Below are 13726 nucleotides of genomic sequence, written 5' to 3'. Positions count from 1 at the left end.
TTTTATTGAAGCAGAACTAAAGAGCAGTGACCATAATTCTCTATTAGTTTGAAAATAGTTATGGAAAAAGATGGGACTATCCACAAATTAAAATCCTAAATTGAGGTAAGACAAGAGTGGATTGGGATAGGCTATTGCAGGTAAAGGTTTGCCTTTAAAAAAAGTCTGGGAGAGTTTAAGAATGGTATATATTCGTTACAATGAAGTTTGTCTTTTGTAGGGTAGGAAAGTGCAAAACAAAAGAACATGGATTTAAGATGGGGGGTACCATTTAAAAAATGATCAAAGGGAAAGTTTTACACTCCGAGTGTGATGGTTATCTGGAATGAGCTGCCAGTGGAAACTAGAGTTAGGAACAATTACCATGTTTAAAAGACATTTAGGGATGTACATGGATAGATAGGTTAGAAGATACAGGTTGTCTAAATTTGTAATGAGGTCAAAATTTACTTTTAAGTCCGAATGAAAGAGTAGACTTAAAACTGTTCTGAATTTTATGAAATAATCTACCGTAATCCAAAATTTGTCCTGGGTGTCGCTGGGATGTGTGCTTAATTTTGAATAACATTTAAATATCACTAATTTTGACACTTAGATTTATGTCTCCATTAGATCAATCTTTTGTTTCTTTGATCGTTGCTTTTTTGTTTAAATTTCCCACCCTACCACAGATCTACTTTATTGTTCTTTTCCCATTTCTTGACATCTTAAAACAAATCTAGTTCTTAATCTTTACCCATTCTGATGAAAGACACAAACATGAAATACTGCATCCTTATCTTCATAAATGCTCTTTGACCCACTTAGCACTTGTAAATTTCTCTCTTTTTATTTCAGATTTACAACATTTTTCAGTATTTTGGTTTGGTAGAACATTTTGTTCGTAAAATATATAATTTGCCAAGTGGCTAATTTTTCTTATTGCATTCCTACTGACATCCATCAGTTTCAATTTGTTTCTGGTTCACCAAACCAGTAAAATAATTTCCCCGAACACTGAAACACTTTACTACCTTTTATGCTGCTTAATGTTCAAGTTAGTGCAGTTATTGTTATTTCTGCTCAATCATCTGGGCATTATTTGCATAACTATAATAAGCTTAAGTCCTGATGAAGGGTCTAGGCCTGAAACATCGACTGTTTATTCCTTTCCATAGATGCTGCTTGATCTGCTGAGTTCCTTCAGCATTTTGGGAATGTTGCTCTGGATTCCAGAATGTGCATAATCTCTTGTGTTTATAATAAGCTTAGTCATATGTTTTCTGAGCCTGAAGGAAATATTATATCAATAACAGATTATACTAGCCAGAAATGTCAGGCCCCCATTAACTGATTAATGTATTGTTATAACTGCAAATGCAGATAATATGTGCTTGTAAAAGATGAAGTAATCACAATATAGCCATTTGAATAATTTGACTGTGATAATTGTAGGCAACATCTCATGTTGCGCTTGATGTTAGCAGTTAACAAAATGGTCCTCGCTGATGTCTCTCAGATCTGTACTAGCTATGGCTTGTGGGCTTGCACATGTGATGTTATTGTATGTATACACAACTGTATGAATTTCATCCCTTTCTACTGTTGATTCAAAGTAACGTGGCACAACATGGGGGTTCTCCAGACAGTAGTCTCTGAGGGACTTCAACAAGCAGTCGCAATGCCATCTATTACCATTCAACAATAATTGTTCAAGTTCTGATGACTGTTTTAAAAGTTGATCTGGGAAATTCCGTAAAGAATTGCTCTTGAGGTTCAAATATTTTAACCTGGTCAGTGGCTTAAAAGTATGATTGTAGAAAAACTCAATAAAATTCTCTGATAAATCAAGCCAAGAGAGCTGCTGAAGAGGCTGAAAGGCGATGTCAGGAATTTTTGCAAGTTTATTGCACTTTAACAGAAGATATTCCAGATTTGATATTCCTGTGAAGGCATGAGGAGATAGCTCTGTGAGTTTGTTGTACCTGAAATCTAATTCCAAAAGCCCTCGTAAGTCACTGAGGCTATGATTTTCGATGATTGAAATGTGATTATTTTGCAAGAAAAGTCGCCGAAGGCCAATCAGTCCAGAAAATGTGTTGGGTGGAATTCTTGTGACTACATTATTTTCTAAATGCAAGCTGTGAAGATTAGGAAGACCCTTAAAGGTGTATTCTGATAAGTCCTTTAAAAAGTTGCTAGATAGATTAAGGACGGCTAGATCACAAAGACCAGCAAATGCCCCGGGTCTGATCTCCTGTATTTGATTATTATTCAGAGTGAGGACTTCTAGTTGGACTAAGCCCTCAAAAATGTTCTCAGGAAGACTTCTGATTTTGTTGTACCCAAATTGGAGCTCTTCTAGAAACTGAAGTTCTCTGAAGGTCTTGTGCTTTAATACTGTGATGGAATTGTTGAGCACTCGAAGTACATGGAGGTTTAGGAGTCCAGCAAATGTCTCCTCATGTAATATGGTAATACGATTGTGAGACAGGTCTAACCATCTGAGAGACTTCATTCCCATGAAAGCTCCAGGCATGATGGTGCTGATTTGATTATGACTCAAATAGAGCTTCTGAAGTTTTTGCAGATTCACAAAGATGTTCCTCTTAATAATTCTCAACAGGTTTCTAGACAGATCAAGTTCCTTCAGCTCTGTCAAGCTGGTAAATAGTTGTGGCTGCAGGTAAATAAGTCTATTTCCCGCTAAAATAAGCTCCCTTAACTTAGACAAATTGTGAAAACTTGCAGTAGGCAAAACTGCAAGATTATTCCAACCCAGATTCAGGTACCAAAGATGGGAAAGGCTGGAAAATAATGTTTCCTCAATTTTGCCGAAGTTGTTGTTGTTTAGACTAAGTGAGCCAAGAACTGGAGTGTGCTGGAATACATTTGGTGTCAGGTGTTTCAGATTGTTCCTTTCCAAGTGGAGGTGGACCAGTTGCTTCAAACCATAGAAAGCATGTTGATCTATGCTAACTATCTGTCCTTTCTCAAGGTTCAGGAAGTCCAGATTTGACAGATTTCTGAAAGCATAGGATGGAAGAACTGTGAAGTTGTTACTGTCAAACCAAACTGTTTTGGCGTTAGTTGGTACATCGTTAGGAATGCTGGTAAGATTGTGAGAGCTGCAGTAGACATTCAGTTCTTCAGTGTAGTCATCGAAAATGCATGTGCACACGTGAGGGCATGTGAAATTTTTGTTATCTGTCTGTCCATCTGGTCGTAGCTGTGAGCTTGTTCCCATCAGCGAAATGAACCTCAGATAAACAGTAAGCAAAACAAAGCAAGTTTCTAAAAGAAAACAAAATGCAGTAAGAAAACATAAAATATTTGATTTTGGGTAATACTATATTCCTGCTCCTTTGGTTGAAATAAGACAAATAATAATCATCATGGCAATGCTTGGAGCAGGGCAGAATAAATTTACTGGAGACCGGCGTATTATTCTATAGCTAAGGTACAACAGATTGCAACTTGCCCTGTCCTTTTGACAACATGTTCCGGGGACCTATCCTTTGGGCAATAAAATGAATTCATAGGTTTGCGATGATTCTCCTACCGAAGATGCTTATTCCTTAAAAAAATGTGTTTTTTATGCATGAATGTGCAGTATGCTCAGTGGCCATTTTATTAGGTACACCTGTACACCTGCTTATCAATGCAAGGATAAAATCAGCCAATTGTGTGGCAGCAACTCAATGCATAAAAACATGCAGACATGGTCAAGAGGTTCAAACCAAACAGCAGAATGGGGAAGAAATATGTTCCAAGTGACTCTGCAATACAACACTGGTGTGCAGAAGGGCACATCATGTCAAACCTTGAAGTGGATGGGGTACAGCAGCAGAAGACCACACCAGGTTTCTACTTCTATACCTAATACAGTGGTCACCCAGTGTAAATGAAAATCTATGAACTTTTATTATGCGATTGTAGTAGCAGTTCTGTTTTTTTTGTGGAAGTGGAAGATTTGAGTGGATTCTATTCCACTGTTGGAAATCACGGTACTTTTATTTCAGGCCACATTGGTTTTGTTCATTTCCTATTAAAAGATCCTGAATAATTCTTTTGATATGAAAAAAATCAAACTTAATTTAAGATTAATAATCTGAAATTATCCTATCAGAATCATTGTGATCAACTTTGCCAGTTTTGATCATCCTTAACAATTGGAATAAAAATAAATGGCACACCACACATACCAATTTAATCTCTGAGGTCCTTCTACAACAGTTTAGGTGAACACTAAGCTGGGAATCTGCGGAAGGACCTAGTCAGTTTACGAGACTGGGCAAAAAGTGGCAGATGGAATACAGTAGGAAAGTGAATGGTTATGCACATTGGCAGAGGAATAAAGGAATAGAATGTTTTCTAAACGTGGAGCACTTAGTAACCAGAAGTGCAGAGGAACTAGAGAGTACCAGTGCAGAATTCCCTGAAAATTAACTTGCAGGTTGAGTCAGTGGTAATAAAAGCAAATGCAATAATAGCATTCATTTCATGGGATTACAATATAATAGCAAGGATGTAATGCTGAGACTTTTTAAGCCAGTGGTCAGACCACTTTAGAGTATTATGATCAGTTTTGTGCCCCATATCTAAGAAAGGATCTGCTGGCATTGGAGAGGGTCTACAGGAAATTTGCAAGAATGATTGCAGGGATGAAAAGGTTAATGTAAGAGGAGCATTTAATGGCTCTGGGCCTGTACTTGCTACAGTTTAGAAGAATGAAGGAGTATTACATTGAAATTTACTGAATAATGAAAGGCATAGATGCAGTGGATGTGCGGAGGATGTTTTTAATAGTGCGAGATTCTAGGACTAGAGGGACAGCCTCAGAATAGAAGGACACCTCTAGAACAAAAATGAGGAATTTTTTTCAGTCAGAGGGTGGTGAATTCATAGAATTCATTGTCAGATGGTTGGGGAGGGGAAGTCATGGGATATATTTAAGGTGATTGATAGGTAATTAGGGCATCAAAGGTTATAGGGAGAAGACAGGAGAATGGGCTTGAGAGGGATAATAAAATAGTCAAGATGGAATGCCAGCGTTGACTCGATAGGCCAAATGATCTAATTCTCTCCTATGCCTTATGGTCTATTAAAGATTTTGTTCTATAGTCAGGGTGTTGGGCATCAGCATCAAACACAGTTATTAGAAGTGAAAAACATTAACAGGCCGTTCATCTCATTGCTGTCTTGTGCAATGGTGATGGTGTAGAATGATCAATGCATTTACGTGTTAGTGAAGCAGTGAGTGCAACGTGTGACATTTTATGTGTTAGGAACCAACTGGTAGCCTTAAACACACCAGTGATGTGTTTAATGATTTCAAATGTCGGGATGCAGTGTCTCTAATTACACCTTGGCAGAATCCCCACAGAAGCAAATGTGCATGAAATACTCCAAATTACTTCAAAAACATTGCTCTGTGGTCTCTAAATTTTAATCTAATTGCACTTACTATGGAGGAGGACTTGTGTCAGATAAATGCCAAGGCATCACCTTGAAAAGAAATGTTGCATTTACTCAAGTTGATTTCTAGTTTCTAAAATCTAAATATCTCTGAAATGTCTCTCTTAGCCGTGATCAGTACAGTATTTTTCTAACTGTTCCTTCGCCATTTCAATAGTTCACAAGGCCTTGCTAACTGTGGGATTTTTATCTTTGACAAATACTGTGAAACAGTGCATAGCAGGGAAGAAATAGTCCTGAAAAATTTGTGCACAATGCCGAAATCTATGCTATTGACTAAACCCCTCCCTACTTTCAACTCCAGCCACCTTCCCCACCAGTTCCCCAAAACCACAATAAGCATCTTACCCACAGATTTGCTCATTTTGTTCCTACTGTATGTTTTCTGAATCGTCTTGTGTCCAGACTGGATAATGTAGGTGGAAAATAGGATTACTCTGCACAACTTCAGTTTTCATGAGATAACTTCAGACCACAGGCTGATTCAGCATGACGTTCCACATGTCTCATTCTTAATACATAATTATTTTAACTCCGTCACTGATCAGTGGACTGTGTTAGTGACCGAATGGCAATGAGCCAAAATAAGGTCAGCAGAAAAATAAACATCTGGTTCACAGTAAAGAAAGAATCAATAGTATTTACTTAAAGCATCCACATGTAGCAATATTTAGCTACTTTGCTGCCATAAAACATGCTGCTGCCAAAGCAATGTTCTTCTTGAGGCCAGATACATTCAGTTAATAAAAATCTGATAAGACCTCTGTCTGGCCAGCTCTCAATAATTAATCATGCAACCTTTCAATTTTGTGTCCCTTGAATGATAAAATTGGGAAAACTGGCTTATTATTGTTATGGGCTGAGAACAATGAAAATCTATTTTACATGCCATCCGTACAACAGTGTTTTGAGGTGGTATGAGCCATCAAATAGTATATTTACAGCGAACATGCCGCACAGGCAGACAATAACATGCAAGGCCATGATGAGGTAAATTATGAGTTCATGAATCCATTTTATCATACAGGGGGAACCATTCAATGGTCTTACAACTGCAGGATAAAATTTGTATTGGAGTCTGGTGATAGGTGCTTTCAGGCTTTTGATATTGAATGGTATTTGTAATAATGGTAAATGTGACACTACCTGGTTGAGTTTTGGCAGTATTTAAAATTTTTTTTTTGTGTTTTGGATGTCATTGGGAAGGCCAGCATTATTACCAATCCCTGATTGCTTTTGAGAAAGTAATCGTGAGTTGTCTCCTTGGAATGGTGGTGAAGATACTCTCAAAGTGTTGTTGGGTATGGAAGTTCAGAGTTAACCAGACCAAGAAGAAATGATGATACAGTACTGTGCAAAAGTCTTAGACACGTATATATAGCTAGGGTGCATGAGAATTTTGCACTGTACTGTATTTATCAACATGGAGCGGAGAGCAAGTTTGTAAATCTGGCAGGAGCAAAGAATGTTGGGAATGCTGCATGAGGGGTGTGAGACAGGTGGCAGAAAGAGTGCCGGGGCATGGAATGGCACAGGTGCAGACACACCCAACCCCGAGACACCAGGCAAGGTGATTTGATTCCAAGCAATTGGTTTATTGATCATCACAGAATGTCCCTCTGGTGTTCCCCACTCCCTCCCCTCTCTCTTCCCCTTTTCCCAACTGTGATTCCCTTCTCCCTGCCCCCTTTCCACTCTCAGTCCACAACAGAGACCCGTATCAGAATCGGGTTTACCATCACTCACATATGTTATGAAATTTGCGATTTTTGCGGCCGCGGTGCGGTGCAATACATAAAATTACTACATTACTGTGCAAAAGTCTTCAGCACCCGATATATATATATATCCTGTATGCACCTAAGACTTTTACACAGTCCCAAGTCATGGTTGTATGTGATTTAGAGCAGAGTTGAAGTCCAAGTAGACAACATTAACTGCCCTACCCTCGTCTCCCTTTTTGGTTACCTCTTCAACAAAAAACTCTAAAAGGTTTATTAAGCAAGATTTTCCACACGCAAAGCAAGTCATGAAAAAAAGCAATACCTAGCGAGAGGAAGTCTCGTAATCAGAATAGCTGGGGACACCATAAAGGCAAGGAAAGGAATTCTCTTTTAAACTGTATTTATTTCAACAGGTAAGGGATACGAACTCAGGGAGTGGATTGGCTTTCAGGTCTTTGATGTTACAGCCATAACAGAAACATGGCTGATGGAAGGACAGAACTGACAGCTCAGTATTCCAGAATAAGGGATACAGATGCTACACAAATTACAGAGGTACAGGTAAGCAAGGAAGGGGTGTAGCCTTTTTGATAACAAAAAGGATGTAACAGCAGTACCTGGAGATGACATTCTTGGGGGATCGTTCAGTGAGCATATGGATAGAACTTAAAAGCAAGAAGCGATGGGTCTCTCTTGTGGGCTGTAGTGTACACCCAACGATTGAGGGAATTTGATGAGTATGTGTTTAGAGTAATTGTTCAAAGTTATAAGAATAATGGGGTTGTATTAGTGTGAGATTTTAATTTCCTTCATATTGTCTAGACCATCTAGAGTATTAAGGGCTTGGAGAGGGTGGAATTTGTAAAAAGACAGCAAGATGCCAAGTCATAGCAAGGTAGATTGTGAGGTCAAGAGTCCCTTTTCTCATACTGGGAGCTGTTCAATAATCTTATAACAGTGAGATAGTAGATGCATTAGGGACTTCTAAGAAATGTTTAATAGGCACATGAATTGTGAGGGAAACAGAACAAAATGGACATTGTGTTGGCAGAGGGGATTAGATGGCCATTTGATTACTAATTTAATTGGTTTGGCACATCATTGTGGGTCGAAAGGCCTGTTCCAGTGTTGTACTGTTCTATGTTATATGTGTCCAGGCAAGTTCCCTGTGTCAATATGTAGAGGAGTCTTTTCGCATACCCTTGGAAAACATCTCTGTGGAGTACAATTTGTTATATCGTATGGCATGATATGTGGCCCAGGAGGGGCAGACATGAGTCTGCCCATTTGGGAGCCAGGGTTGGATCAATCTTCATCTGGCACCTCGTCCACAGCCATTCCAACGTGGGTGGCTCTGTGCTGGCATTGCCTGATGGAGTGCTTGAAGCACACGCCTCCAAATGACGTCAATGTGTTGATCCAGGTCATGGAGGACTGAAGTACAGTTAATCTTAATTAGATTACATTTATATAAAATTGATTTGTACCCTTCTGTTTCAGACAGGTTGTTTATTGGATTTATTTATAGTGAAATGTTAATCGGTGAATACCTTCAAAAGTAATTTTGGCATCTTTAGTTTTGAATAACTTTCATTTATTTAATTGGAATCATTTCTACTGGAAGAATAACTTTCCAACATGTTAAATAACAGAATAACTATGCCAAGGAAGGACAACACAATTAAGTTCATACACAGTTTCATAATTAAGTTTTATCCAGCCAGTGAAGGTAAAACATTTATGGGTTTTATATTTTACTTCACTGTCCACAAAATGGATAATCTAATAAGATTATTCCTGCTGTATGTTTTTAAATGCAAGTAATATGGTGCCCTCATTACCTATCTGTACAGGCATGATGTGTAAAGCACTGGCATGATTTTCCATTTCATGCTTATTCAAGATTGAAAAGAAAAACAGAACAAAAGGCTTTGTCTTGAAATAAAGTTCTATATCACTGCTTTCATTTTGATAAACTTCAGAGCAATAGGAACAAAATAAAGGGGGGAAAAAAAAGTTCCTCCAGCATTTTGTCTGTTTTCCTTAGGATTCCAGCATCTGCAGATTTTCTCTTGTTTGTATTCACTACTTGGTTGCCTTTTCACCTTTCAATGAGATGGGTGGGCTTGGTGCAGTGCTATCAGCTTCTCAACATCAGGCTCAGTGTCACTCAGAAGGAGTCTCAAATCCCACATTCAGTAATTTGTGGCCTATTTTGTTGCTTCGGAAGAAGTTGGGTGACTGTACTGAAACCGTATTCCACAAAGTATGAAAGAAATTAATAACCCCAATGGTCTGTCACCCATGGTGCCCCATCTGTTGCACAGACAATAATGTTGAAGAGTGGATTGTTCTCCTCTTTGAAATTTTGTGACACGTTGGTAATTAGAAACTTGATTCTGATTTTGATTCAGAGTTTGTACAAGTGTCAAGGCAAAGTCAGTTGCGGTCTGTCAGAAGATTGTGAGTTCAATCCATTCCACTGAAGGCAAATATAGGCTGACTACTTCATTGTCCGAGGTTTGGTCATTGGATGAAATGTTACACCAAAGTCACTTCTGGACATAACAGACACAAAGAAGGACAGAAGCACAAGTGCCAGTCCATTATTTAACCCTCAGATGTTGTAATTTAAATCAATCAGCTGTTCTTTATTATACTGAGATTTATTGAGATACAGTGCAGAATAGGTCCTTCCAGCCCTTTGAGCCACATAGCCCAGAAATCCTCTGATTTGATCCTAGCCTAATCACGGGACAATTTATAATAACTAATTAACCTACTAACCAGTTTGTCTTTGGACCGTGGGAGGAAACAGGAGCACCTGGAGGAAACCCACACGGTCACGGGGAGAATGTACAAACTCCTTGCAGGCAGCGGTGGGAATTGATCCCGGGTCACCTGTGCTGTAAAGTGTTGTGCTAACCACTACGCTATCATGCCACCCCAATCTGTGGAACCAGTTACACAAACTGACCCTTGCACAGAAAGTCTTCATGGCTTTAAATTGGACATGGTGAAACATGCTGTATAGTTGTGAGTTTGATTTTGCTTCAATACAATTATGTAACATCTGTTCAATCAAAAACATTTTACTGATTCAGGCCAAGTTCTTTCAAGCTTGCATTTGTGATTGGGTTAACCATCTGACGTTAGCAAGAACTCCTGCCCTGATAATATTCTGGTGATAGCGTGATAAAGTTCAATCAATGTTAGGAAAACACCTTGCTATAATGGTCAAGGCTGCAAATGTGAAAAAAATGCTGGATAGATCATTGAGATAACGTGGTACATGACGGTACCATTTGCACAATTATTCTTAAATTTAAATGTTTTTCCTATAATTTTATAACTGGTTCTTGTGTCACCTCTTGATTGAAGATGAAACATTGCTTGTGTCTTTTCTTTAATGTTCGAATGAAAGCTGTGTGAACAATGCCTGCGATTGGACTATACACTCACTGGCCACTTTATTAGGTATGCCCATGCACCTGCTCATTAATGCAAATATCTAATCAGTTAATCAAGAGGCAGCAACTCAACGCATGAAAGCATGCAGATATAACCATATAACAATTACAGCACGGAAACAGCCCATCTTGGCCCTTCTAGTCCATGCCGAACGCTTACTTTCACCTAGTCCCACTGGCCCGCACTCAGCCCATAACCCTCCATTCCTTTCCTGTCCATATACCTATCCAATTTTAATTTAAATGACAATACCGAACCTGCCTCTACCACTTCTACTGGAAGTTCGTTCCACACAGCTACCACTCTCTGAGTAAAGAAATTCCCTCTCGTGTTACCCTTAAAGTTTTGCCCCCTAACTCTCAACTCATGTCCTCTTGTTTGAATCTCCCCTACTCTCAATGGAAAAAGCCTATCCACGTCAACTCTATCTATCCCCCTCATAATTTTAAGTACCTCTATCAAGTCCCCCCTCAACCTTCTACACTCCAAAGACTGAAGACCTAACTTGTTCAACCTTTCCCTGTAACTTAGGTGCTGAAACCCTGGTAACATTCTAATAAATCTTCTCTGTACTCTCTCTATTTCGTTGACATCTTTCCTATAATTCGGTGACCAGAACTGTACACAATACTCCAAATTTTAACATTACATCCCACCTCCTATACTCAATGCTCTGATTTATAAAGGCCAGCATACCAAAAGCTTTCTTCATCACCCTATCCACATGAGATTCCACCTTCAGGGAACTATGCACCATTATTCCTAGATGTGGTCAAGAGGTTCAGTTGTTGTTCTGACCAAATATCAGAATGGGGAAGAAATGTGATCGCAGTGACTTTGACCATGGAATGATTGTTGGTGCCAGATGGGGTGGTTTGAGTATCTCAGAAGCTGCTGAACTCCTGGGATTTTCATGCATAACAGTCTCCAGAGTTTACAGAGAACAGTGCGGTAAACAAAAACCACCCAGTGAGCAGCAGTTCTGTGGGTGGAAATGCCTTGTTAATTCGAGAGATCAGAGGAGAATGGCCAGACTGGTTCAAGGTGACAGTAACTCAAATGGCCACGTGTTAGAACAGTGGTCTGCAGAAGAGCACCTCTGAATGCACAACATGACAAACCCTGAGGTGGATGGGTTACAGTAGCAAAAGACCACAAACATACACTCAGTGGCCACTTTATTAGTCACTCTCATCTGGACTTTTTTGTGGGCAGATGTAGCATAAGTGCAAGGGGTTCAGCCCAAGATCCTACTGGGCCATCACCACTGAGACCTGAACTCTGAATCTGTGTGCTGTGGAGCCCAGATGGCTCCTGGTGTCGGCCTCCGAAGTTCCTGCTAAACTCTGTCCGGCTGCTGGTCCTTTTCCCTCTGAGCACCAACTGACCAAGTCCATCAGGCCAGAGAGTGGAGGTTCCTGGTTCTCTCCCTCTGAGCACTGACAAAAGAATGACAGAGCTAAGATCCGGTGGGACTTCCAAATACAGACTGATAAGCAGGTACTGGCCAACCAACCGGATATAGTAGTACTGGAGAAACAGGAGAAAGGAGAAAGCAATAGTAATAGATGCGGCAATCCCATCAGGAAGAAAGAGTATGAGAAGCTGGAGAAATACCAGGGCTTGAAGGAGCAGATAGAAAGGATGGGGAAGATTAAAGCCAGAATAATCCAGAATAATGGTGATAGGAGCACTTGGAGCTGTGACACCTGGACTGGGAGAGTGGCTCCAAAATATTCTGAGAACAACAACTGAGATCTTGGTCCAGAACAGCTCACTACTAGGAACAGCAAAGTTACTGGACCGAACCCTCAAGCTTCCAGACCCCTGGTAGAGGACCAGCCAATTGACAACCCCTTAGGAGAACATCATACGTGACTTGAGTGATCACACTACTACTAGACTACATCAACCGTAACTTCCTCGTGGAGTAACTCATACAAAATGCTAAAGGAACTCAGCAGTTCAGGTAGCATCAATGGAAAAGGCTTTTTGGCTTCTTCCCCCTTCCTTTCCAGTCCTAATCAAGGGTCGAAGATTCCCTGCCACCAATGTTAATCTGATTGGCTTGTTGTTGGCTTTATTCTTACATTCTTTCAAAAAAAAGTATTTGCACTTCACCCTTGAACATCAGCCTTGCATCCATTGATGTTTGGAAGATTATGGTTAATACTTCACAATTTCAATTATTACTTCTCTCAGTAACCTAAACTGTATCTCATATAGACTACATAATTTATCCATTTAAATGAGCTGATCCTTTAGTATCAATATCAATTTTTAACCAGGAATATATCACGTACAACTTCCTTTGTTCAGATCCAAGTAGCATGCTCTTTCTCAGTAAAGGCTGATGTAAAGTGTTCATTTCTACACTGAGAGACCTCTTATTGGGTTCCTCCTGTATGTTTATGGTCTTCTGCTGCTGTAGCTCATGCTTTTCAAGGTTCAACCTGTTTTGCATTCAATTATGCTTTTCTGTACACGCTTGTAACGTGGGGTTATTTTATTACTATCACCTTACTGTCAGCTTGAACCGGTCTGGTCACTCTCCTCTGACCTCGAGGCATTTTCCTCCACAGATGTTCTGATCACTGGATGGTTTTTTTTTGGTTTTATCACCCCATTCTCTGTAAACTTTAGAGGCTATTGTGAAAATCCCTGGAGATCAGCAGTTTCCGAGATACTCAAACCACATTAAATTCCATGGTCAATGTCACTTAGATCACACTTCTTCTCCATTCTGCTGTTTGGTCCATACAACAACAGAACCTCTTGACCATGTCTGCATCATTTTATGCATTGAGTTGCTGCCACATGATTGGCTGATTGGATATTTGTATTAACAAGCAGGTATACAGGTGTACCTAATAAAGTGGCCACTGAGTGCACCTTGGCCGTGTTCTGTACCTCCACAAACAGATCTGGTAAGTGCCCTCAAACTAAGGACTCACCTTCAAGGACTCTTCATCTCATGCTCTCGATATTTATTGCTAATTTATTTATTATTATTATTTCTGTTTTTGTAATTGTACAGTTTGTTGTCATTTGTACACTGGTTGAACGCCCAGGTT

At 39.6% G+C, this 13726-nt stretch overlaps 1 protein-coding gene across 1 annotated transcript; it reads right to left on the bottom strand.

The window, feature by feature from the left end:
* Positions 1 to 826: 826 nt before the first annotated feature.
* igfals (insulin-like growth factor binding protein, acid labile subunit) lies at positions 827 to 5951 on the bottom strand. Its single transcript, XM_073060299.1, has 2 exons — positions 5806 to 5951; positions 827 to 3273 (listed from the first exon to the last, which is right to left on the bottom strand). The coding sequence occupies exons 1-2, from the start codon at positions 5819 to 5821 to the stop codon at positions 1460 to 1462; spliced, it is 1830 nt and encodes a 609-aa protein (XP_072916400.1). The 5' UTR covers positions 5822 to 5951; the 3' UTR covers positions 827 to 1459.
* Positions 5952 to 13726: the final 7775 nt, after the last annotated feature.

Source organism: Hemitrygon akajei, chromosome 11 (genome assembly GCF_048418815.1).
Source record: "Hemitrygon akajei chromosome 11, sHemAka1.3, whole genome shotgun sequence".
In the NCBI taxonomy this organism is placed as follows: Eukaryota; Metazoa; Chordata; class Chondrichthyes; order Myliobatiformes; family Dasyatidae; genus Hemitrygon; species Hemitrygon akajei.
This window is presented reverse-complemented; position numbering and strand designations above follow the sequence as displayed.